The sequence below is a fragment of the Malania oleifera genome, chromosome 9 (assembly GCF_029873635.1).
Source record: "Malania oleifera isolate guangnan ecotype guangnan chromosome 9, ASM2987363v1, whole genome shotgun sequence".
Taxonomy (NCBI): Eukaryota; Viridiplantae; Streptophyta; class Magnoliopsida; order Santalales; family Ximeniaceae; genus Malania; species Malania oleifera.
In genome coordinates, this window is record NC_080425.1 from 12,280,879 (window position 1) to 12,300,760 (window position 19,882).

General features: G+C 36.1%; 1 protein-coding gene across 4 annotated transcripts in view; it reads left to right on the forward strand.

The window, feature by feature from the left end:
- The first annotated feature begins 231 nt into the window (after positions 1–231).
- LOC131164283 (uncharacterized) overlaps positions 232–19,882 on the forward strand; it is a 31,877-nt gene continuing 12,226 nt past the window's right edge. Inside the window, exons 1-6 of one of the 4 annotated variants that reach the window (XR_009139244.1) lie at positions 232–870; positions 8,485–8,559; positions 8,641–9,157; positions 15,148–15,533; positions 18,403–18,629; positions 18,827–18,974. Coding sequence is in view for 2 of the 4 variants with exons in the window: in XM_058121366.1 (XP_057977349.1) it covers positions 319–870; positions 8,485–8,559; positions 8,641–9,157; positions 15,148–15,533; positions 18,403–18,629; positions 18,827–18,978 (1,909 nt within the window). In the remaining 2 variants the exon portion in view is untranslated. Of the gene's footprint in view, positions 871–8,484; positions 8,560–8,640; positions 9,158–15,147; positions 15,534–18,402; positions 18,630–18,826; positions 18,979–19,882 lie in introns of all 4 variants that reach the window. The other 3 variants (XM_058121365.1, XM_058121366.1, XR_009139243.1) reach the window with 3 other exon arrangements.

Consider the following 19,882-nt stretch of genomic DNA (forward strand, 5'->3'; position numbering starts at 1 on the left):
TAGTCATGATATTGGGTAGGCATACATGGTGTTCACATGTTTAAATGAACTTTTTATAAAATATTACATTTTTTACCGGGCAGTGTAAACACGCAAAAGGGAGTTCTCCTTGTTTAAAACTATTAAATGGTCCAGTAAGTTTTGCTAAGCAGGGAAAAATTCCGATCAAACTTTTATTTAATATTTTATTAAATAATAAAATAAAAAATGGAAAAAAACTTGATCATCGTGCCACATAATTTTCTGTCAAAGTTATTCTTTCTTGCGAATTGCCGTGCTTCCTCTCTCTACTTCTTTTTTTCTCTCTGCAAATACACCATGGGAAGAGGAAGGCGAGACAAGCTCTCCAATCAGATGGACGAGGAGTGGTCTCTAAAACCTCTAAATGATGAACCCGAAGAACGCTTTGCCGCCCAACTAGAAGAACGAGAGCAAGAACAGCAGCAACAACATTTCCGTTCTACTTCTCAGCAAAGCCTCGAAACTTCCCCCACCTTGTCGTTCGCCCCCCACACCCCAAACCAACCTTCAATTCGCCGAAACTCGAGGTGGGTCGATCGAAGCCGGCGTGCCCATCCGGCCCAGACTCGGTTTGTGAAGAAAGCCGAAGTGGGTTCGTCTGATTGGACCAAAGGCGTGCAGCAAGACGAAGAATCGGAAGTAACGGATAGAGATGGGCATGCTTTAAATTCTAAGGCTGATGATTCGAAGGAAGAGAGAGTCGAGGGGAATGAGCTAACTCAGGATCCTGAGTTTAGTGAGCGTTTTCATGATGTTGCCAGTAGATTAGAAGAGCTAAATTTGGGAGCTGAAGAGCCGGAGTTATCTGAGGAGCAGCTCAGAATTAATGACCAATTGCAGGAGGACGAGGTAATTTCATAGTTTCTAATTTCGTTTATCATTTTCTGCGCTATGTATATATTGGCTTGAATTGTCATAAATCAGTCTGTTGATAATATGCATATTATGTGTTTGATTATATGCTCATCACCAATATTGATTAAAAATTTATCACTCGCTGCTTGCTATCCAGGTGTGTGGCGCCAATACCAAATAAATAGATATTGAACTGTAAAACAATTCAAGTTATCAAACCCAAGTAGGATAGTTCAATGAGGAGATTCTGGACCTTCCAGTTACCAAGTATCTAGTGGCAGAATATATGATCCCAATTCAGTATGCCAAAAGTGCCAGAGTGGAGCAGTTCTGCCAACTTTGGGAAGCGAAAAGGCAATATGGACATCAAATTCTCAGAAGAAATGATGTAAACTTCATAGACTTCTTACCAATATTCTTATAATCAGAAATGATAATCAATATTTTTGAGGAGGTCAAATGAATTTCCTTCCAATAAAAGAATTGAACCAGCACTAGAATCAAGCCAGTCATGATTTGAGCAGGGGGAAATATTTGGAAGCCTATTTTTATGGTACATTTGCATATATTTAGGGCAACAGTCTCCCTTCCATGTTTTCAACAGCCCTGGTCAAGAGTTTATGCTGAAGAGAATTTTGATTAATGCAATGAAAATGTCTCATAGTTGTGTGGGTTTCAGATGCTTAAGCCCACTATAGCTGTATATAATTTTAACTAGATGTGGTGGAAGCCGAGATTCCGAGGTCGAACGAACCTTATGCGGAAGTAATAGATAACATAGCCAACTTGATGATGGTAGAGATCGAGAAAGATTAATTGGCGTTTCTAATAGACAACTAAAATTTCAAAACAAAACCATGTCCCTTTCCCTGTACTTTTTCCTTGGTGAACAACACTATCCTGACAAAGAGATAGATGTTTGATTTTTGTTGAAATTGGTAAAAAGTTGGTTTTTGGTTGGAGTGACATTCGTCATGTTATTTGGTTATCATTGGATTAAAGAACTGGATATTCAATATTCTGAGAAGGAAAATTAATTTGAATTTAGAGATAGGGGTCATTGTGTTGTGCTAAAACTTGTGATAACATGTTAGAATCGAAATTATTGAAGATACAAAGAAAATGGAGATAAACATAACAAGATAACATAACTGAATGTTAGAACCCAATCCAACACAAGTAGAATTCTGCAGAACCGGATAGAAATTGGCAAGGCCAAGAGTCCATGTAGAACTAATTTTCTAGGTTAAAATTTGAAGACATCTAAACCATAAGCTAAATCCCGAATCCCATACGTTGAACACATCATCGCCAATTAATTGTCAACTCTGCCTCCAGTGATCCAGCCAAGATACAATGCTATTTCGTTTTGAAGCCTGCAGAATTTAATTGTGCTATAATGCTATAAGTTTGCATGCCTGTTTGGTTCTTGATCCTTTAAAGTTCAATAGTCGTGATTGAGTCTTTTCAATGGGCCCACATTGAATATGAGAAATGCAATTGAAGATTCAAATTCAGGCATTTTGGATTTTTGATATTATTTTTTTGATAGCAAAAGAAAATGACTTTATTAAAGAAAGAAGAATGTGAAAGAAGGAGAACAAGGAATCCTCCAAAATAGCAGACTAACAAAGCCTTAGCCAACCAATCCCATTCGATATCCGAAAACTTCACTCCTTTAAAACAACCAGCAGAAGCATGGGTTTTTATGTTATTGTAATTTTATTTTTCTATTTTTGTGGAATTTGTCTAGTAGCTTTGCATTATGCTTAAATTGTAGATTATAGGATTTTGTCTATTAGGAAAGTAGCATCCTTAGTTACCTTGTTTTTATTTCTTGTTAGCCAAGCATTTTAGGTTCTAAATCTCCCTTCCTTTAAAAATAAATACATAAATAAATAAACAAGGCAGCAATTTCAATTAAAGGGCACCAAAAGGCGTGCTGGTGCCAACCTAAATACATAAAGAGAAACAAAAACAATCAAAGAGACCGAAGTTTGAAAAAAATAAAATAAAATCAGAGATTGAAAAGTTCATCCAAGAAGAAAATATTTGGTTTAAAATTTTGAGAATCCCATGGAAAAAATTTCTGCAAGCTAACATCATCAAGTCTATGTACAATCAGCTCCTTTTAATTGCAATATCTCTTGTTCGAGTCTATGTACAATCAGCTCCTTCCAATTGTAATATCTGTTGTTCCTCTCTTTCCATATTAGTCAAAACACACGAGGAGTGTAAGGTGCCTAGGTCCTCTCAACTTTCTGAGAGGGGAGGAAGGAAGAGATACTGCTAGGCATAACCCACATAATCTTGATGTTTGATTTAGTTTTTTCAGAAATTAAAAAATCATGGCTGCAACCCTTAGCAATCTAAAAATGCCCCCACAGTTATATAACCGAAAAAAAGAACCTGCCAGTCCCTTTGTCTCGCAGCACCAAGATATTACCAACATAGTGCAAGGAAGACTAACAAGGAAAGCATGTTTCTTCTCTTCAAATTATCTTTTCCTATGGCCCTCACATATGGACCCAAAGTGGTGTTACCTTCTCTTCCTCCATCTTTCAAGAAAAAGAATATTGGTTTTTCACAAACAAATCTGTAAGGATCCTTGAAGGAAGCTTGGAGTTGATGGACTTGGCGGACATATAATTGAAAAGATCGAGCGATGGATAGTCCACAAGCTGTAACCACCACTTCTTCATGGCTGTATCCGCCACATGTGCCATGATGGTCAAATAGCTTCCTTGATGTTTCATTTTTTTCACAAATTTTTAAACCCAGAAAGAAGACCACTCAAGACAGAAAATACAAATTGTGCTCATAGACCGAAGTGCATAATGAAGATGCTAGAGAAGATGACAAGAGGCGCTGCATGTCCCTTGGTCTCAAAATGCCATAGAGAGATTTCGCTTAGTGGCTTGAACTGACATCCGTTAAGGGTGGAAGTGGAACAACTCCTTAATCCTTAGCTAGCTCAAGTATCACCCACGACATGTGGCATTTCCTTGTTTTTTTGGCACACGTCGAGTAACATTTGGTTAATGTAAATCTTTTTTCTCCTTTTGGCTGAAGCCTCATGCACAATCATGACCCGCTTTTATTGGATAATAGCCTCACCACTAGCTAGCACTACAAAATACCTCTTTTCTTAACCCATGGCTGCGAACTTCTGGCCCTCATTTCTCATAAGAGATTCTCTCTCTAGCCTAGGGAGCTTCTCTCTTAAAACTGTACATCATACGATTCATACCTATGCCATCCTTTCACAGCTAGACACTCAATATCCTAAGGATCTAGACGCTCAATGTCCTAAGGATCACTCAATTCTCCTTTGTTGGCCATCTTTTCTACATTCCATTGCTGTATGCAACACTGCGCCTATATCCAAGAACCTGCATCTACCGTTTGGTGACTTCATTGGGTAAGAGTGATTGCACATGTAATGCACTTAAGAAAGGAATCAAGTAACCTTCCAGAAACTTCCTACACACAACTCCTTACTTGGAAAGGAGAAAACATTGTAGAATCGGATTTGAATGAATATCTTATGGAGAGATAAGCTTTTTAGGATTTTTTTCTTGCAAGACTTAGATGGTCCAAATATTTCAATCCACACAAGAAAAGTTGTTTCATCTTCCACAAGACAACAGAGTTTCTTAATCAAGCTGTCACCGCCATAAACCCAAATCCTCCTTACACTAACTCCCACCATCCGTCCTCGAACCATACTTTAGCTCCTCGAGCTAACTCCACACCAAGTGGGAACAAGGATGCTATTCTCACGCTTGCTTGATCTAGTTACATTGACAATGACAGTACTCTGACTCAAGAAGTGCCCTCTAATCAAAACCCTCCCATTGTTTCCCAAATGCCTATCCTAAAAGAGGACCACCCCTTTTTACTTCCTTTATCCCCCATCCACCCCCACAAAACCAACCTCCACTAAATTTCATACACTTGCGTCCAACCTCTACGACCACCAACTTTGCTCTTTATATTTCTAAGTATTTCTAAGGAGGAGCTAGAAAAATCCTGGAGCAAAGCAAAAAAAAAAAAAAAAAATCCCTTCTTTCTAGGTTGGATTTCAAATTTTCCCACATAGCCAAGTTGCCATCAAATCTTACCCCAAAGACTGTGTAAGCCGAAGTTTGAACTCTTTAATGGCTCAACTAGCAATGCCAATGAACATATTGAGAAGTTCATGAAGATATCTAAGTGTACTAGATGATGAATTGAAACTCAAAGAATTGTTTTAAGTCATTGATGGAGAAAACATATTCTTGGTATGTCAATTTCAAACTTGGGTCTATGAAATATTAAGGATAGATGTGCCATCTCTTTTATGAGAATTTCTTTCACCTGAAAAGAGTGGCAATAGTGGATGTGGAAAGGGAACATCAAAGATCAAACAAGGACCTTATCGTTCATTTTGAACACTTTAGATAGAGTTTTGGGCTTCAAGATAGTATTGAGGAAAGGGATTGGAAAAATTTTGTGTGCAAGGTACCTTCATTAAATTCAAGCTCCATCTAGAAGTAGAAGAATGTGAACTCCTTCTTTAGGTGGAGAAGCTCAATCTTGAATGCCATCCAAAGGGTGATTCCCAATTCAATATGAGGCCAATGAGTAATAGTTTGTGTATTAGGCCCAACACTATGAACAAGGTGAATTTTCTCCTTGATGAATGGATTTAAAAAGGGTTGTTCACCATTTCTTTTGGGATAGAGTGGTGTTCTTGGATTCATTCTGGCTCCATTCTTTGGGTTTTTTTGGGCCTAAAGGTATTGGAAAGTAGCTCTATAGTAATTTGTTAGTTTGTCGCTTCTCTTTTTTTGAGGATACTTGTTTTGTACACTGATTCAATCTTAATAAAATTTTCTCTCATCTTAAAAAAGAAAGAAAGAAAGAGAGAGAGAGAAAAAAAAAAGGGTTGTTCACCTTTAGAACCGAAGACAAAGTCAATCCAAAATACTTTCATATTCATAGAGTGGTCAGATATCCAAATACTATTGTGGAACTCTACAAAGAATCTTTCCAAATAAAATAAAATAAAATAAATCATATGGTGAACTTCTAATTAAAGGGAATGATGTAGAATTCTACACAAGGAGGTTTATCCCTACTGTGGTTGAAGTATCCACTGCATTCCAATGCGTAGTGAAAAAGAATGTTTCCTTTGAGTGGGATGAGGAACAACATAAGCCTTTTGAAAAAATCAAGAAAATCCTTTCCACTCGAACCACATGACAATGCTTCTATGAGACTATCTCACCATTGCCAATAATTTAGTGGGCGCTTTGCTTGCAGTAGAACTTGATGAACAAGAACATTCAATCTATTATTTGTGTCCAGCTCTACATGTTAGTGAATTTTATTACTCAACTATTGAGAAACATTGCATGGCATTCCTGTTTGCCACTCAAAAACTATGTCATTAAGCCCTTGCCCACAAGTTGTTGCTAATTATTAAGTTTAATTAGATTAAATATATTCACACGGAGGCTATCTCTACCCAGAAAAATAGCTGAGTCATTATTATTGCTTAGGTAATTTGATATTATCATGAATCTACCCCAAGGCAATCAGGTCCCAAGCTCTCCCGGATCGCCTCGCTCAATCCCCTCTCAACACAATGAAGTCATATAAGACACTATTCCTAGTGAGTTCCATGATGAAATTCTCCTCATATCATTTGGATTCATGATCCTCAGGAGGAGGTGAGGAAATAGTACTTACACCTCCAAGTCTAGGGGATATCCTTAGGTTCATGTTGAAAACTTATCTCCCTAAACCTAGGTTGGTAAACCCCCTCCTTGAAGCTAGGAGGAGACCTTACTTCCCTTGTTCATTGAGGATCATCCTCCTTGACATCCACAATTTACACTCTAATTGCTCTTCAACATCCTAGAGTGCAGATGATGTATCCTAGAGCATTTATACCCTTAAGTCTAAATGATGTATCCTAGAGTTGAGTCAAGAACTTATCTCCCTAATCCTAGATTGAGAAACCCACTCCCTAGAGCCAGGTTGAGAACCTACCTTCCTGGTTCTAGGTCGAGGATCATCCTCTTTGGCATCCACGATGGATACTTTGATGGCTCTTTAACATCTTCAAGCAAGTACCAAAGCAGTACTTATATCCTAGTTCTAGAGGATGTCTCCATATTATTGGGTTGAGAATTTATTTCCTTGATTTGAGGTTGAGAAAACCCCCTCAAGCCAGTTTAAGAATCTATCTCCTTAGTTCTAGGGTGAGGATCATCTTCCTTGGCATCCACAATTTATAATTTGATGGTTCTTCAACATCTTGAGGAGGGAGGCTGAAATAGTACTTAGATCTCCATGTTCAAAGGATGACCCCTTGAGGTCAAGTTGAGAATTAATCTCCTTGTTACAGAGTCAAGAAACCACTATCTGGAGCTAGATCGAGAACCTACTTCCCTGGTTCTTGGTTAAGGATCATCCTCCTTGCGTAATGGCCTTTTTAGATGAAGGTCGAGAATCTATCTTCCTAGTAAGGGTTAAAACAAATGCATCCCTTCTCGTTAGTATTTGGCTTGGTGGGCTTGAACAAGTGTTTGTTAAGGGTGGCCCAATCCCTTTAGGCCTTAACCTTTCCTTAGCCAGATTAAGTGTCACCCATGACATGTGGCATTTCCTTTTTTTTTTTTCTTCTTTTTTTTGGGGCTACTTGTTGCTAAAGAATTGGTTAATTTAGATCCTTTTTCTCCTTGGCCAAACCCTCATATAAAATCATGACCCCTTTTTATTGGATCATAGCCTCACCCCTAGCTAGCACTATAGAATATCCCTCCTTGTCTCATGCTGGGAGGCGATCTTTTGGCCCTCATTCTCACGACAGACTCTCTCTCTAACTCGGAGAGCTTCTCTCTCTAGAACCTTGCTTCATCCCTATGTCATCCTCTCGCCCCTAGAGACTCAAGTTCCTGAGGACTGCACGTTCTTCTCTTGACAATTTTACCATACCCATTACCTTTAGGCAATAGTGCTTACATCTGCATCCAAGAACCCACATCTACAGTCTCTAAAGAGGATTGAACCACTCCATCTAATTTCCGGCTTCCTGTCCTTCATCATTATTCCTTGATCTAAACATTTTTCTACTCTCTATTCTCTCTCCCCCAGTCTCCCCCCCCCCCCAAAAACCCCTTCTCTTCCTTTCTCCCTCTATTGTTTTGCGTCAATTGAATTTCTGAATTTTTAGCAATGGGGTCAAGTCATATTTAGCTTCGATTTTGCTTATTCCTCTTCCATATTTTGTGGAACTCGTCTAGGCTCCCAACCAACTTTCATTTGATGCGTTGCTTGATTTAGTGCATGCATTGATGCAAATATTGTGAACTATGTTATATTTGTGACACTCTATTATTAATATTTTGAAATTCAGTTTCCTAGTCTCTTTGGCATTGAAATTGTGAATCTTAATTACCTCTTCATTACCTTAACTTTTGTGTAGTTAATTGACATGTTGAATGAGAAAAACTCTATTCAAATCCCAAAATTTCTTGGAAGTAAAAGAAAATTAAGTACTTGTATTATTTCCTTGAAAAATATTTTCTTTTATCATTTTATCATTTTGTTTTTCAGTTACTTGCTATGGAGTCTATATATGGAGACAATGCCTTCATCCTCAGCAGAGAGAAAGGCCTACGATGTTTTAAGGTTCTTGCATGAATAAAAATCCTTCTGTTATATCGTAAAGAAACAAGCAGCTCAGCAGCCTTTTTTTTTTTTTCGTTGCAGATTCATATACATATTGAAGATCCTGGTGAACTTACAATTTCTGCAAAGTTAAATTCATCTAGTGATTCTAAGAACAAAAGTGAAGTGAGTGATGAGTTTTCATACTCTTTCAAAGTACAGCATCTTCCACCAATTGTATTGACATGCTTGTTACCTAAATCCTACCCAAGTCATTTACCTCCTTATTTTACCATCTCTGCCCTGTGGTTGGATACTGCAAGGATTTCCAATATTTGCTCTGAGCTTGATTCAATATGGATAGAACAATCAGGGCATGAGGTTATATACCAGTGGGTGGAATGGCTGCAGACTTCCTCTCTTTCTAATCTTGGGTTTGATAAAGAAATACTGCTTGGCCCATACAGCAGAAAGAATAGTGGAGACAGGCGAGCAGTTTCAGAAAGTGTCTCTCCTGATGTTGATATTCCTTCATTAATGAGTTATAATGAAAAGAAACGACATGAGAATTTTTGCAAAAACTTGCATGAATGCAGCATCTGTTTTAGTGAGTATGCAGGTATTTTTCAACCTTTTTTGTTCTGGACTGACACGTACTATGAAATGAGTTTGGGTTAAAATGTTAAAGTTACTCAAGTTTGTTTTTCAGTAGTAGTACATTGATAGGTAGGCTTAACATCTGATGATGGATTTGCATTAGTCCCACCTTGTGTCCATTATCCGTAATGGCACTAAAGGTCGTAGAAGCTCTAATGGTTCAGCTTAACCTCAAGTCTTTTGCAGTTGAGGCGCTGCACTGCCAGTTTCATCAGTGTGCGATCTTTGATCTTGGATTTAGTCCTCTTGTGCGATTATTAGTCACCTCCATTGCATGAAAAAGGTGGGACTGTAACGATGACGCATGCATGGTTTTTGTGCTTTCCATGTCATTTCTTAAATATTTCCTGCCATCTTATCACGTCCATATCATGTAGAGTCCGTGCGTGGTATTGTGAACACAATGATTAGACGAAAAATTAATATAATTTGCCTTCAAGAAACTAAGTGGGTGGGGGAGAAAGTTAGAGAAATTGATAAATTAGGATTTAAACTTTGGTACACTGAAAAAGAAAAACTCAAAAACATAAGATTGGAGTATTAATTATTGTAGACTAAAACATAAAAAATAGTATTGTTGATGTAAATAGAGTAGGGGATAGAATTATAAAAATCAAGATGGTATTAGGCCAAGAGATAATAAATATCATTAGTGCTTATGCTTCTCAAGTAGGCTTAAACATAAAATCTTAGGAGACAATTTTGGGAAGATATGGATAGTATTATATAAGGCATACCAGGGATTGAGAAAATATTTATAGGAGGAGATTTGAATGGACATGTTGGAAGGGATAATAAAAGTTGATATGTAGAGGCTATGGATATGGAGACAAAAATGAGCCTGGGGAGATGATCTTAGACTTCGCTATGTCTTATGATTTTAGTATAATGAATACTTGCTTTAAGAAGAGAGAAGAACACTTAATAACCTTTAAAAAAGGACAAAATAGAAGTCAAATAGATTTTTTTTTTAACTAGGAGGGTACATACATATCATGCAAGGATTGTAAAGTTATTCCAGGTGAAAGCCTAACCACACAACAGAGAAACTTAGTGTGAAATATATGTATTAAAAAATGGAAGAAAAAGATAAAATAAACTAGTGTAAGAGAACTAGGTGGTGGAAGCTAAAGAGACAAAATATAATAAAATTTAAAGATAAAATGATCAAAGATGGAGATTGGACTATAGAGGATCGGATAGATACAAATACTCTTTGGAATAGATATGCTAGCTCTATTAAAAAATAGCAAAAGAGATTTTAGGTGAATCAAGGGGAAGATTCTCAAATAACAAAGAAAGTTGGTGGTGGGATAAAAATGTCCAAAAATCCATAAAGACAAAGAATTTAGTATAAAACGTGGCAAAAAAGTAGAAACATGGATAACTTTGAAAAGTATAAAGAGGTGAGAAAAGTTATAAAAAAGGTCGTTAGTGAAGCTAAATACAAATCATTTAATAGTTAGTGTGATAGATTAGATACAAAAGAAGGGAAAGAGATATATTTAAACTTGCTAAAGCTAGAGAAAGGAAGAGTAAGGACTTAGGAAATGTAAATTGTATAAAAAGTGAGGATGATATTGTTATGGTTAGGGACGAAGACATAAAAGAAAGATGGTGAAGTTGCTTTAGTAAATTGTTTAATGAAAACCAAATAGAAGACTTAAACTTAGATTTGACAAATGAGGAAAATGCTAAAAATATGAGATTTATTCTCAAAATTAGAGTTAATGAAGTTAAGTTTGCACTAAAAAAGATGAAAAATGGGAAAGCTATAGGTCTGGATAACATCCCAATTGAAGTTTGGAAATGTTTAAGTGATAATGGAATTATAGGTTTAATTAATTTATTTAATACAATTATAAAAACTAAGAAAATGTCAGATGAATGGAGGAAAAACACTTTAATACCTATATTAAAAAATAGGGGAGATATTCAAAATTGTAATAACTGTCGTGGAATTAAACTTACGAGTCATATGATAAAACTATGGAAAAGGGTAGTTGAACAAAGATTAAGGTTAGAAACGAAGGTTTCAAAAAATCAATTTGGTTTTATGCTTGGGAGATCTACCACAGAAGCTATCTATTTTTTAAGAAGATTAATGGAAAAGTTTAGGGAAAAGAAGAGGGGCTTGCATATGGTATTTATTGACCTAGAGAAAGGATATGATAGGGTACTTAGGGAAGTTCTATGGTGGGTTTTAGAAAAAAAGGGTGTATGTAGTAGGTATATAGGTGTCATTAAGGATATGTACGATAGAGTAATGACTAGTGTAAGTACTATAGATGGAGAAACTAGAGAATTTCCAATCACCATAGATGTACATCTTTGTGCCCTTATCTTTTTTGCTTTAGTGATGGACCAACTGACTAAGAGTATTCAAAATGAGGTTCTGTGGTGTATGTTGTTTGTAGATGATATTGTATTAATTGATGAAACTAGGAGCGGAGTAGAGAGTTGAGTTAGAATTATGGAGAGAAGTTTTGGAATGTAGAGGCTTTAGGATAAGTAGGAATAAGACAAAATATATGAAATGTAATTTTAGTAATGGTAGGAGGAATATTGGAGACAAAATTAAACTTGATGATGAAGAAATGAATAGCACTTGTAGATTTTGATACCTTGGATTTATAATGCAAGCTGAAGGAAAAATTGAAGATGATGTAATGCATAAAGTTAAAGCAGGTTGGGTAAAATGAAGAAGTACTTCAAGTGTGCTTTGTGATCGTAGAATACCCTTAAAATTAAAAGGGAAGTTTTATAGGATGGTTATAAGACTAGATATGCTATATGGATTAGAATGTTGGGCGATAAAGAAGCAGAATATTCAAAAAGTAAAAGTTGTTGAGATGAGAATGCTTAGATGGATGAGTGGTATAACATTGAAAGATAAATTAAGAAATGAACATATTTGTAGTAAGTTAGTTGTAGCTCCTATAGAAGATAAGATAAGGGAGGGACGATTCAGATGGTATGAACACTTGCAACGTAGGCCACATAGTGCGTCAGTGAGGAAGAGTGAGTTAGTTACTGTGGGGGACAGAAGGAGGATTAGGGATAGACCTAATATAACTTGGAATGAGATAGTAAAGATTTAGTAGCGCTGAATCTGTTAAAAGAAATGGTCAATAGTCGCATAAATTGATGGAAAAGGATTCAAATAGCCGACTCCCACCTAGTAGGATACTAGGACTTAAGGCTTGGTTTTGATGTTATTGTTGTTTGTACTTTTTTAGTGTGCTTGGTGCAATGCCTAGATCATAGTTGTCAAATTGAGATTTGAATCGTGCATCAAAATCTCAATTTCATGAATCAAAAATCGAGAATTGAATCAAATCGTAAGATTCGGGACAAAATTTGAAAAATCAATTCCAAATGACTTGCATATATGCACAGCAAGTAAAATATAAAATACACTGAAATGTCAACAAATATGGTTCATCCATGTTGATAATTGGAATGGCTCTTGCCTTTGAAGCAAGTTTTGTAGGTGTAAATCGTACCATGATCTATGTAACTAATGCATATTTTGATATATGTGGAAAACTGGCCATATGAACAAGATATACGATGATATAACCATTCCATCTCTATCAAGTATTAAGTTAAGCTAGTTTCTGTGAAAGTATGACACATGCTATGTGATTCAAAGCTAAATTGCTAAGTCTAAGAGTTCAAGATAAACTAAAAAGTAAGATAAGGACCTGAGAAAAATTCTTAAATATTGAACTTCATGTTTATGGTGTAAGTTTACATGTTTGACGATAAAAAATTTCATGTGTATGTTTTCTTTAAAAAAAATATGGCAAGGAATAAAAAAAAACTTAATAAAAAATTGAACTTCATTGTTTTTAAGGGAATGAATCAATAAACATCAATAAAAATATGAATTTTATGGTGTTTAATAAAAAACATAAACAAAAGTTACTAAAATATAAAAACTAATGAAAATCAGCATTTTAAATCTAGATGAGTGGAGAGGGCAACATGCCAACCAAAAACTCGCCCACCTAGTTGACTTTGGTTTTCTTCTCAAGACTGGTTTTCCTTCTCGACTCTGGTTTTCTTTTTTATCTTTTCTAATGGCAGAAAAGAAAGGTGCAAAATGAGAGGGCCAACAGACTTCTTTCTTCTTTCTTGGAGGACAAAACTCATGTAAACTGCAAATAGAAGGTCACCATGAAAAAATAAAAATGTTTAAAAATATTTAAGTTGGGTTTTAGAGGAGTTGCATCTGAATCTTACGATTCGCACAATTCGATTCGATTCACCTTGATTCACTGCCTTCTGCGATTCTCCCATGTGATTTGAATCAATTTATACCTTTCTCAATACGAATCGTACGATTTGAGATTCTAACAAGTAACAACTATGGCCTATATCACTGTAAGAGCTAGTGGATTTGTTGGGTTTATAGTGCTTAGGGTTCCGAATGTGTCATTGCCTGGAAATTCTTTCATCACAATTTTATTCTCTTTGGAAGGAGAGAGATGGAAGATTATTTGAAAGATCAAAGTTGACATCAGATGGTTTTGAGACTTATCATGGAGGTGCTGGCTCTGGTTGTGCTAAACAGCTAATTCACCTCGAACTAGAAGATCATAATTTTTTGATTTGGGTCCTCATGATCTTATGTCCTTGAATTGTACAGTTACTTGGGTTATTGATAATTTATTTTATTATTTTTGGAAGGTTTGATCAACATACAGGATCCAAATCACAAAATACATCAGTTTCCAGTTTTTTTTTGTTTTCTCACATGTTACTTTATGTTTTAAGCTAGTTAAATAGTTATACTTTATTGAAAATTCAAACTTTCTGTTTTTTTTTCGAAAAAGAAAAAAAAAATTGTTATGGTTGAATTGATCTCCTGGAGAGTCCACAAATAGCCAAGTTTTTTGGGACTAGTTTATTAAATAATTGACATGCTATGGTAGTAGGATACATAGGCTGTCACCGCTGTCCTCATATGTTGCATGCTGGAGATTGTGTAATAAGGATGAATCATCTTTGTTCACCACAAATAGCCAAGTTTTTTGGGACTAGTTTATTAAATAATTAACATGCTATGGTAGTAGGATACATTGGCTGTCGCCGCTGTCCTCATATGTTGCATGCTGGAGATCTGTGTAGTAAGGATGAATCATGTTTGTTCATGAATCACAAGTTTGTGTTTAATTTCACATACTAGTCATTTGGAAACAACTATCAATGTGTTTTGATTGAAGGTTGTGTTTGTTGTGGTGCCAATAATTTCCATTAAAAAATGACAATACTAGATGATGGCTTCAAAACTTAACAAATGGTGAGCCTCAGAGCAAAGTGGGTGTAAATAATTTGGAATTTCTGGAGGAAAATTTTCATTGAGATTGGTAAGGATTATTGAATAATCTGTAAAATGATATGTTTATTATCTTTGGGTAAACTTGAAGTAACTTTGATTAAAAATGAAACCAAGTTAAACCTGAGTTCTCTTGGGGAAATGAATTATAGTCCAAAATGGGCGAGAACAACAAAGAAAAGCTTAGCTGAGGGGAATGTATCATATTCATAAGGATACTACTGAAACACATCACATAGCAAAGAAAAACAGAGCTGGAGGGAATGTATCATATTCTTAAGGAGTAAGGATTGATACCAATGAAAATCATTTTAAATTGTTAATCAGGAATGTGTAATTTTTTCTGCAGTTGTTCCTAGAAAAATGATACTGATAAAACTGACTTTATTAAACATAATAACACTGATGTTTGAATACTTTCAATTATAATGATTGATGACCTAAACTTTTGTTTCTCTTAGGTAATTACCTTCTTTATTTTTCATGATGTCTGTATTTTATGTGATAAAAATGAGATTGCATAATCAATGAATGGAAATTATCACCAGCGATTAGTTCTTTCATATTGTTTCTTGCTGTATTTAAGTAGATATTTTTTCTTTTTGCAGGTACAGAGTTTGTTAGGTTGTCATGCCACCATTTCTTTTGCTGGAAATGCATGAAGACTTATTCTGACATGCATGTCAAGGAAGGAAATGTCAGCAAGCTTCTATGCCCAGATGCAAAATGTGGCGGCATGGTACCGCCTGTTCTTTTAAAGCAATTGCTTGGTGACGAAGAATTTGAACGTTGGGAGACATTAACATTACAAAAAACACTCGAGTCAATGTCTGATGTTGTCTATTGTCCGAGATGTGAGACGGCCTGCATAGAGGATGAAGATCATCATGCACAATGCTCAAAGTGCTTCTTTAGCTTCTGTACACTTTGTAGAGAGCGGCGCCATGTAGGAATAGCATGTATGACACCGGAATTGAAGCTTCGTATTTTACAGGTAAATTTTTTTTGTTCTGATCACCCTCTTGCATTTTGTGATTTGTTAGTTTTCTTCTATGTAGAAGTGCATACTTGTCATTTCAAAAAATGAGACGTTTCCATAGTCCACCTGCTTTATAGGTGGCCATGAGGTGTAGGCATTCATCTGTGCCAATACAGGACTGTGCCACTGATTGAGAACATGGTGAACCGTAGGATGTGTTCATAGGATCCTTGCAGCTTTGCCAAGGTGATAGCTCGTCTTTGAGAGCACCTAGAATAGGTTGCACTTGCACCTAGCCCTTGGATTAGGGTGACAACATGACTACTTCTAAATTTCAGTCTATATCTTCTTCATTGTAATAAAAACTATCTGATTCATTCCTGAGTTTGGGAAGAACAGAACACCATCAGCAATAGGAGGGGATCTATAGACAAGTTGATTTACAAATTCTCTTCTGTATATTAATTGAACAATGTCTTTTCAGCTATTTTCAAATTTAGAAGTTTGAATGGAAGGGAGGGAGGGGAGGGAAGCAGAGGTGACTGATGAGGTGGTTTCCCCTTCCCTAAATCTCTTTTGTTTGGGGTTTTGAAGCGAAAATAGGGTAATGAGACAAAAAATTAAGCATATTGAGGGGATTGGAGGTTGAGGGAAAGAATGTGGTCCCCCCACCACCACATGCGAACATGCTTCCCCCCCCCCCCTCTCATTTTCTTTCAGTTAAAAAAACACCCCACAGTATTACCTCTCCACCACTCCAACCCTCGATTTTCTTACTCAAGTTTAATAATCAGTTGCAGCCCAATCACCCAGGTTTCTGCCGAGTTGTCTACCCCATAGGCCCCATATGCCTTAATCCAAGTTGGTTCCAAAAAAAGAAAAAAAAGAAAAGAAAAAAAAAGAGCAACCTTGAAATGTGGCAGGGGGTTGACGAGGAGTCTCTGAAAAAAAAGAGGTGATCAACTTGGCCTCATCAATAGCTAATATGGATAAGTTTGATTCTAGGATGATCAGGATCGAATTTGTGCATCACATTCGCACTTTCATGTTCATTATTGATCCTAATGATTGTGAATTACTGGAGATGAAGAGAGGCCTTTGAGCCCACAGAAAAGGAGGCAGTCCAGAAAGCCGAAATAGTTAAAGAAGCTAGTATTCCTATTGAAGAACTACAACACACTGAATTCATTATTCCAAGAAAATTTGTTTGTGTCCTATTTCATTTTAAAACCTGCATATTGCACTAGTATCCTTCAAGCTTGTTGGCAATCTTAGTTCTTGGTGCTTCAAATATTTAAAATTCAAGATCAAGTACTTTCCAAGTAGGGGATGATGATGGAATACGCAAACATGAATCATTGTATTTTTATAATATTATTTTATTTGCATATTCTTTTTTTAGGATATTTTTTTTGGGATCATTTCTTTTAAATTCTAGGGTTTCTTAGGAGAGTAGTATTTTCACTTATCTAGAATATTTTTTAGTTTCTGTCCTCTTCGTGTTTAGGAAAGTAATATTCTAGTTTATTTAGGGTTCTAAAATTAATATTCTTATTTCCCCACCGTTGTAAGCCCCTATAATAGGTCCCTTGGTATTAATTTAATGGGAGTTGACTTGGAATTTGAATTTGTGTTGGATGTTTGTCCTGCATCCATGCTCAAAACTCCAACAATGCAAATTTTACGCACATGAACACACACTCTTGTTTGTCCATAATAGGGCACGAGTTCTAGACGTCTCTTATTGCTGTATATCTGTAATATTTAAATGAATAGGGAATGTAGCTTGTTTTATTTGCTGTCTGAATATAGTTATTTACATGGTTTTGTACATTGGAACTATAGTTGTTAAATCTTATGATTCACACGATTTGCACAATTCAATCAATTCCAAACCAGTTTGATTTGAATCTTACCAGAGAATAAAACAACTGAATCAGTGCCAAATCTTATGTTCCTTCTCTATGTCAGTTCTATGTTGAGAAAAATGAGAAAACAGAACTTTAACTCTGTTGCCTTGACAAAACTATCCTACATTCTTGGGGGTTTATAGTGTGCTGCCATTGAGAAGAAGGGTCAAAATATTGGTGACTAAGGTTGTAGTGGTGTTTTGCTTTGTTGTATGATTCAAAGGTTGATGTTTTCAGTAGTCTGTTCAATTATTTATTAGTTTTAAGTTCATCTTTTCTCTTTTAATTAGAGAAAGCATATGCATGAAATGTAATTTTTTTTAACTGTTTATAAACACGGTAGTTTTTCCCCCCTTCCCTTAAACAACATACAATTCATTTTTTCATTAATTGTTCTTGATTCATTCCAATATTTTTTTATTGTTTAGAGAAAGCATACAAATAAAATATAAATTTTTTATTGTTAAATTTAAATGTATTTAACTGTTGTTTGTTTTGCATATATCGGTATATACATGTAATTGAAGTCAATTTTGGAAATTTATGATCTGAATCTCAACTTCATGGATTTTCATTATTCAAATCTCAATTAATAACTATGATTGAGGTACACACTCCCAACCCATCAACATGTTTTCTGTTTCTTAATTTTTGTTGTATTGATTGATTTTCAAAGTCCAAATTGCTGCTAATTGCACTTGTGTCATTTTAGGCTTGTCCTGGTTCTTACATTTTCTTCATCTCCTCTTTGGTATCTTCTTGTAATGGCTAGGACCATCTCATCATTGCACTTATGGAACTGTAACCAGTTACTTGATCTTCTGCTAATTGACTTCAGTTTAAACATTAATTATTATTAAGCACTTCCTTTCATGCAATTATCAACCAATTCTTTGCCTTCCACCTATAAATGGAAGCATTCCAAATTACATGTGAAGTTCATTTCCTTAAATCTCTATAGTTTTTGCACACAGGAACGCCAGAATTCATCTCTATTAAAGGATGAACAGAAGCGCAGGGAGCATGAAATGATTAATGAAATTCTTAGTGTCAAGGAGATACTTCGTGATGCAAAGCAATGTCCATCTTGTAAGGCTGCTATATCTCGCACTGAAGGTTGCAACAAGATGGTATGTGGTAACTGCGGGCAGTACTTCTGCTACCGTTGTAATGAGGCTATAAGTGGATATGATCATTTCAGGTATGTGATTTGTTCCTTAAAGGTCCAATTCTTTATGCTTCATGCCACAATCCCACATCAGATGTTTTTGAGGCTAGTGGGCCAAAGCAGACAATATCTCACTGGAGTTGGGTTGAGACTGTTACACTTGGTTTGTTTTTGAATGAATGTGCACCTGTATTTTCTGCGCAGAACTAATTGGTTTGTTATTATTAAAGGGACAAAGGATGTCAACTTTTCCCACAAGAAACAATTCAAAATTGGGAGGAACAAATGAATGGCCGTCAAGTGGTGGCACAGATTCAAGCTGAACTCTTTCCTGATCATGGCCTCTCATGCCCTAATTGTGGTCAATTCAATGCAAAGGTAAGTGATACTGGTCCTATCAACAAGTGATTTAGATATATTAAATGTTTGCTCTTGCAGTGCCATGCTGACTCGGAGTTGTAGTAGTTTTGTGAAGTTCAGCATAGACCACATGATTAGCTGTGTTTTGGACCTAAACCTGTTTTTCTAACTCAGACTCGATGAATTATGGTATCATAAAAACTAATGCATTAAAATTCATTAGGGGAAAATAAAAGGATATTTGGGTTAGGGAAAATTGCGACACATATTAGTACATTTAGATACAGATGACCTGTGAAACCTCTCCTCTTCTCCTCCATACGCTTGTGGGTGTTTATATTGCGACTGTAGGCCTTGAAGGAAGGAGGCTGTGCATCAGTCCTGATCAAAGGAAAACCTCTGATCTGAGATTGGACAGAGCATGAAAGCATGAGTTTTTATTCATGCTTGATTATAAATCAAATCATAATCAATGTGTGAGGTTGTCTTTACCATCAGTGAAATGGTTCTTTGGGGTGATTTTGTTATATTTGCAAGGTTGGGTCGTGATTATTGGATCAAGCGGATTGGTTGCATCGGTTATTGTCCGGTGATTCAATCAACAAAGATGGGCAATTTTGGGGAGTTAGGTTTGGGCTGGAAAGGTAAAATCTTTTCTCTTTTTGTTCCTAGTGGGGCTAAACGAGATCGCTAGTGAGGGCTTGTGCAGGAATTCGGTGTAACAATTAAGGAATTTCATGTGATGACCAAGGAATTTCGTATGATGGCCAAGGATTCTGGTAATGATGGTGTCGGTGAATTGTTGTAGGAATAAGATAGAGTGGAATGGCCAGTGTTAGCTTTACTGTAATCCCAAGAGGGGGGAGTGAATTGGTATTTTAAAATTTATCCCCTAGGTCGATCAACTAGCAGCAGTATTATACAAT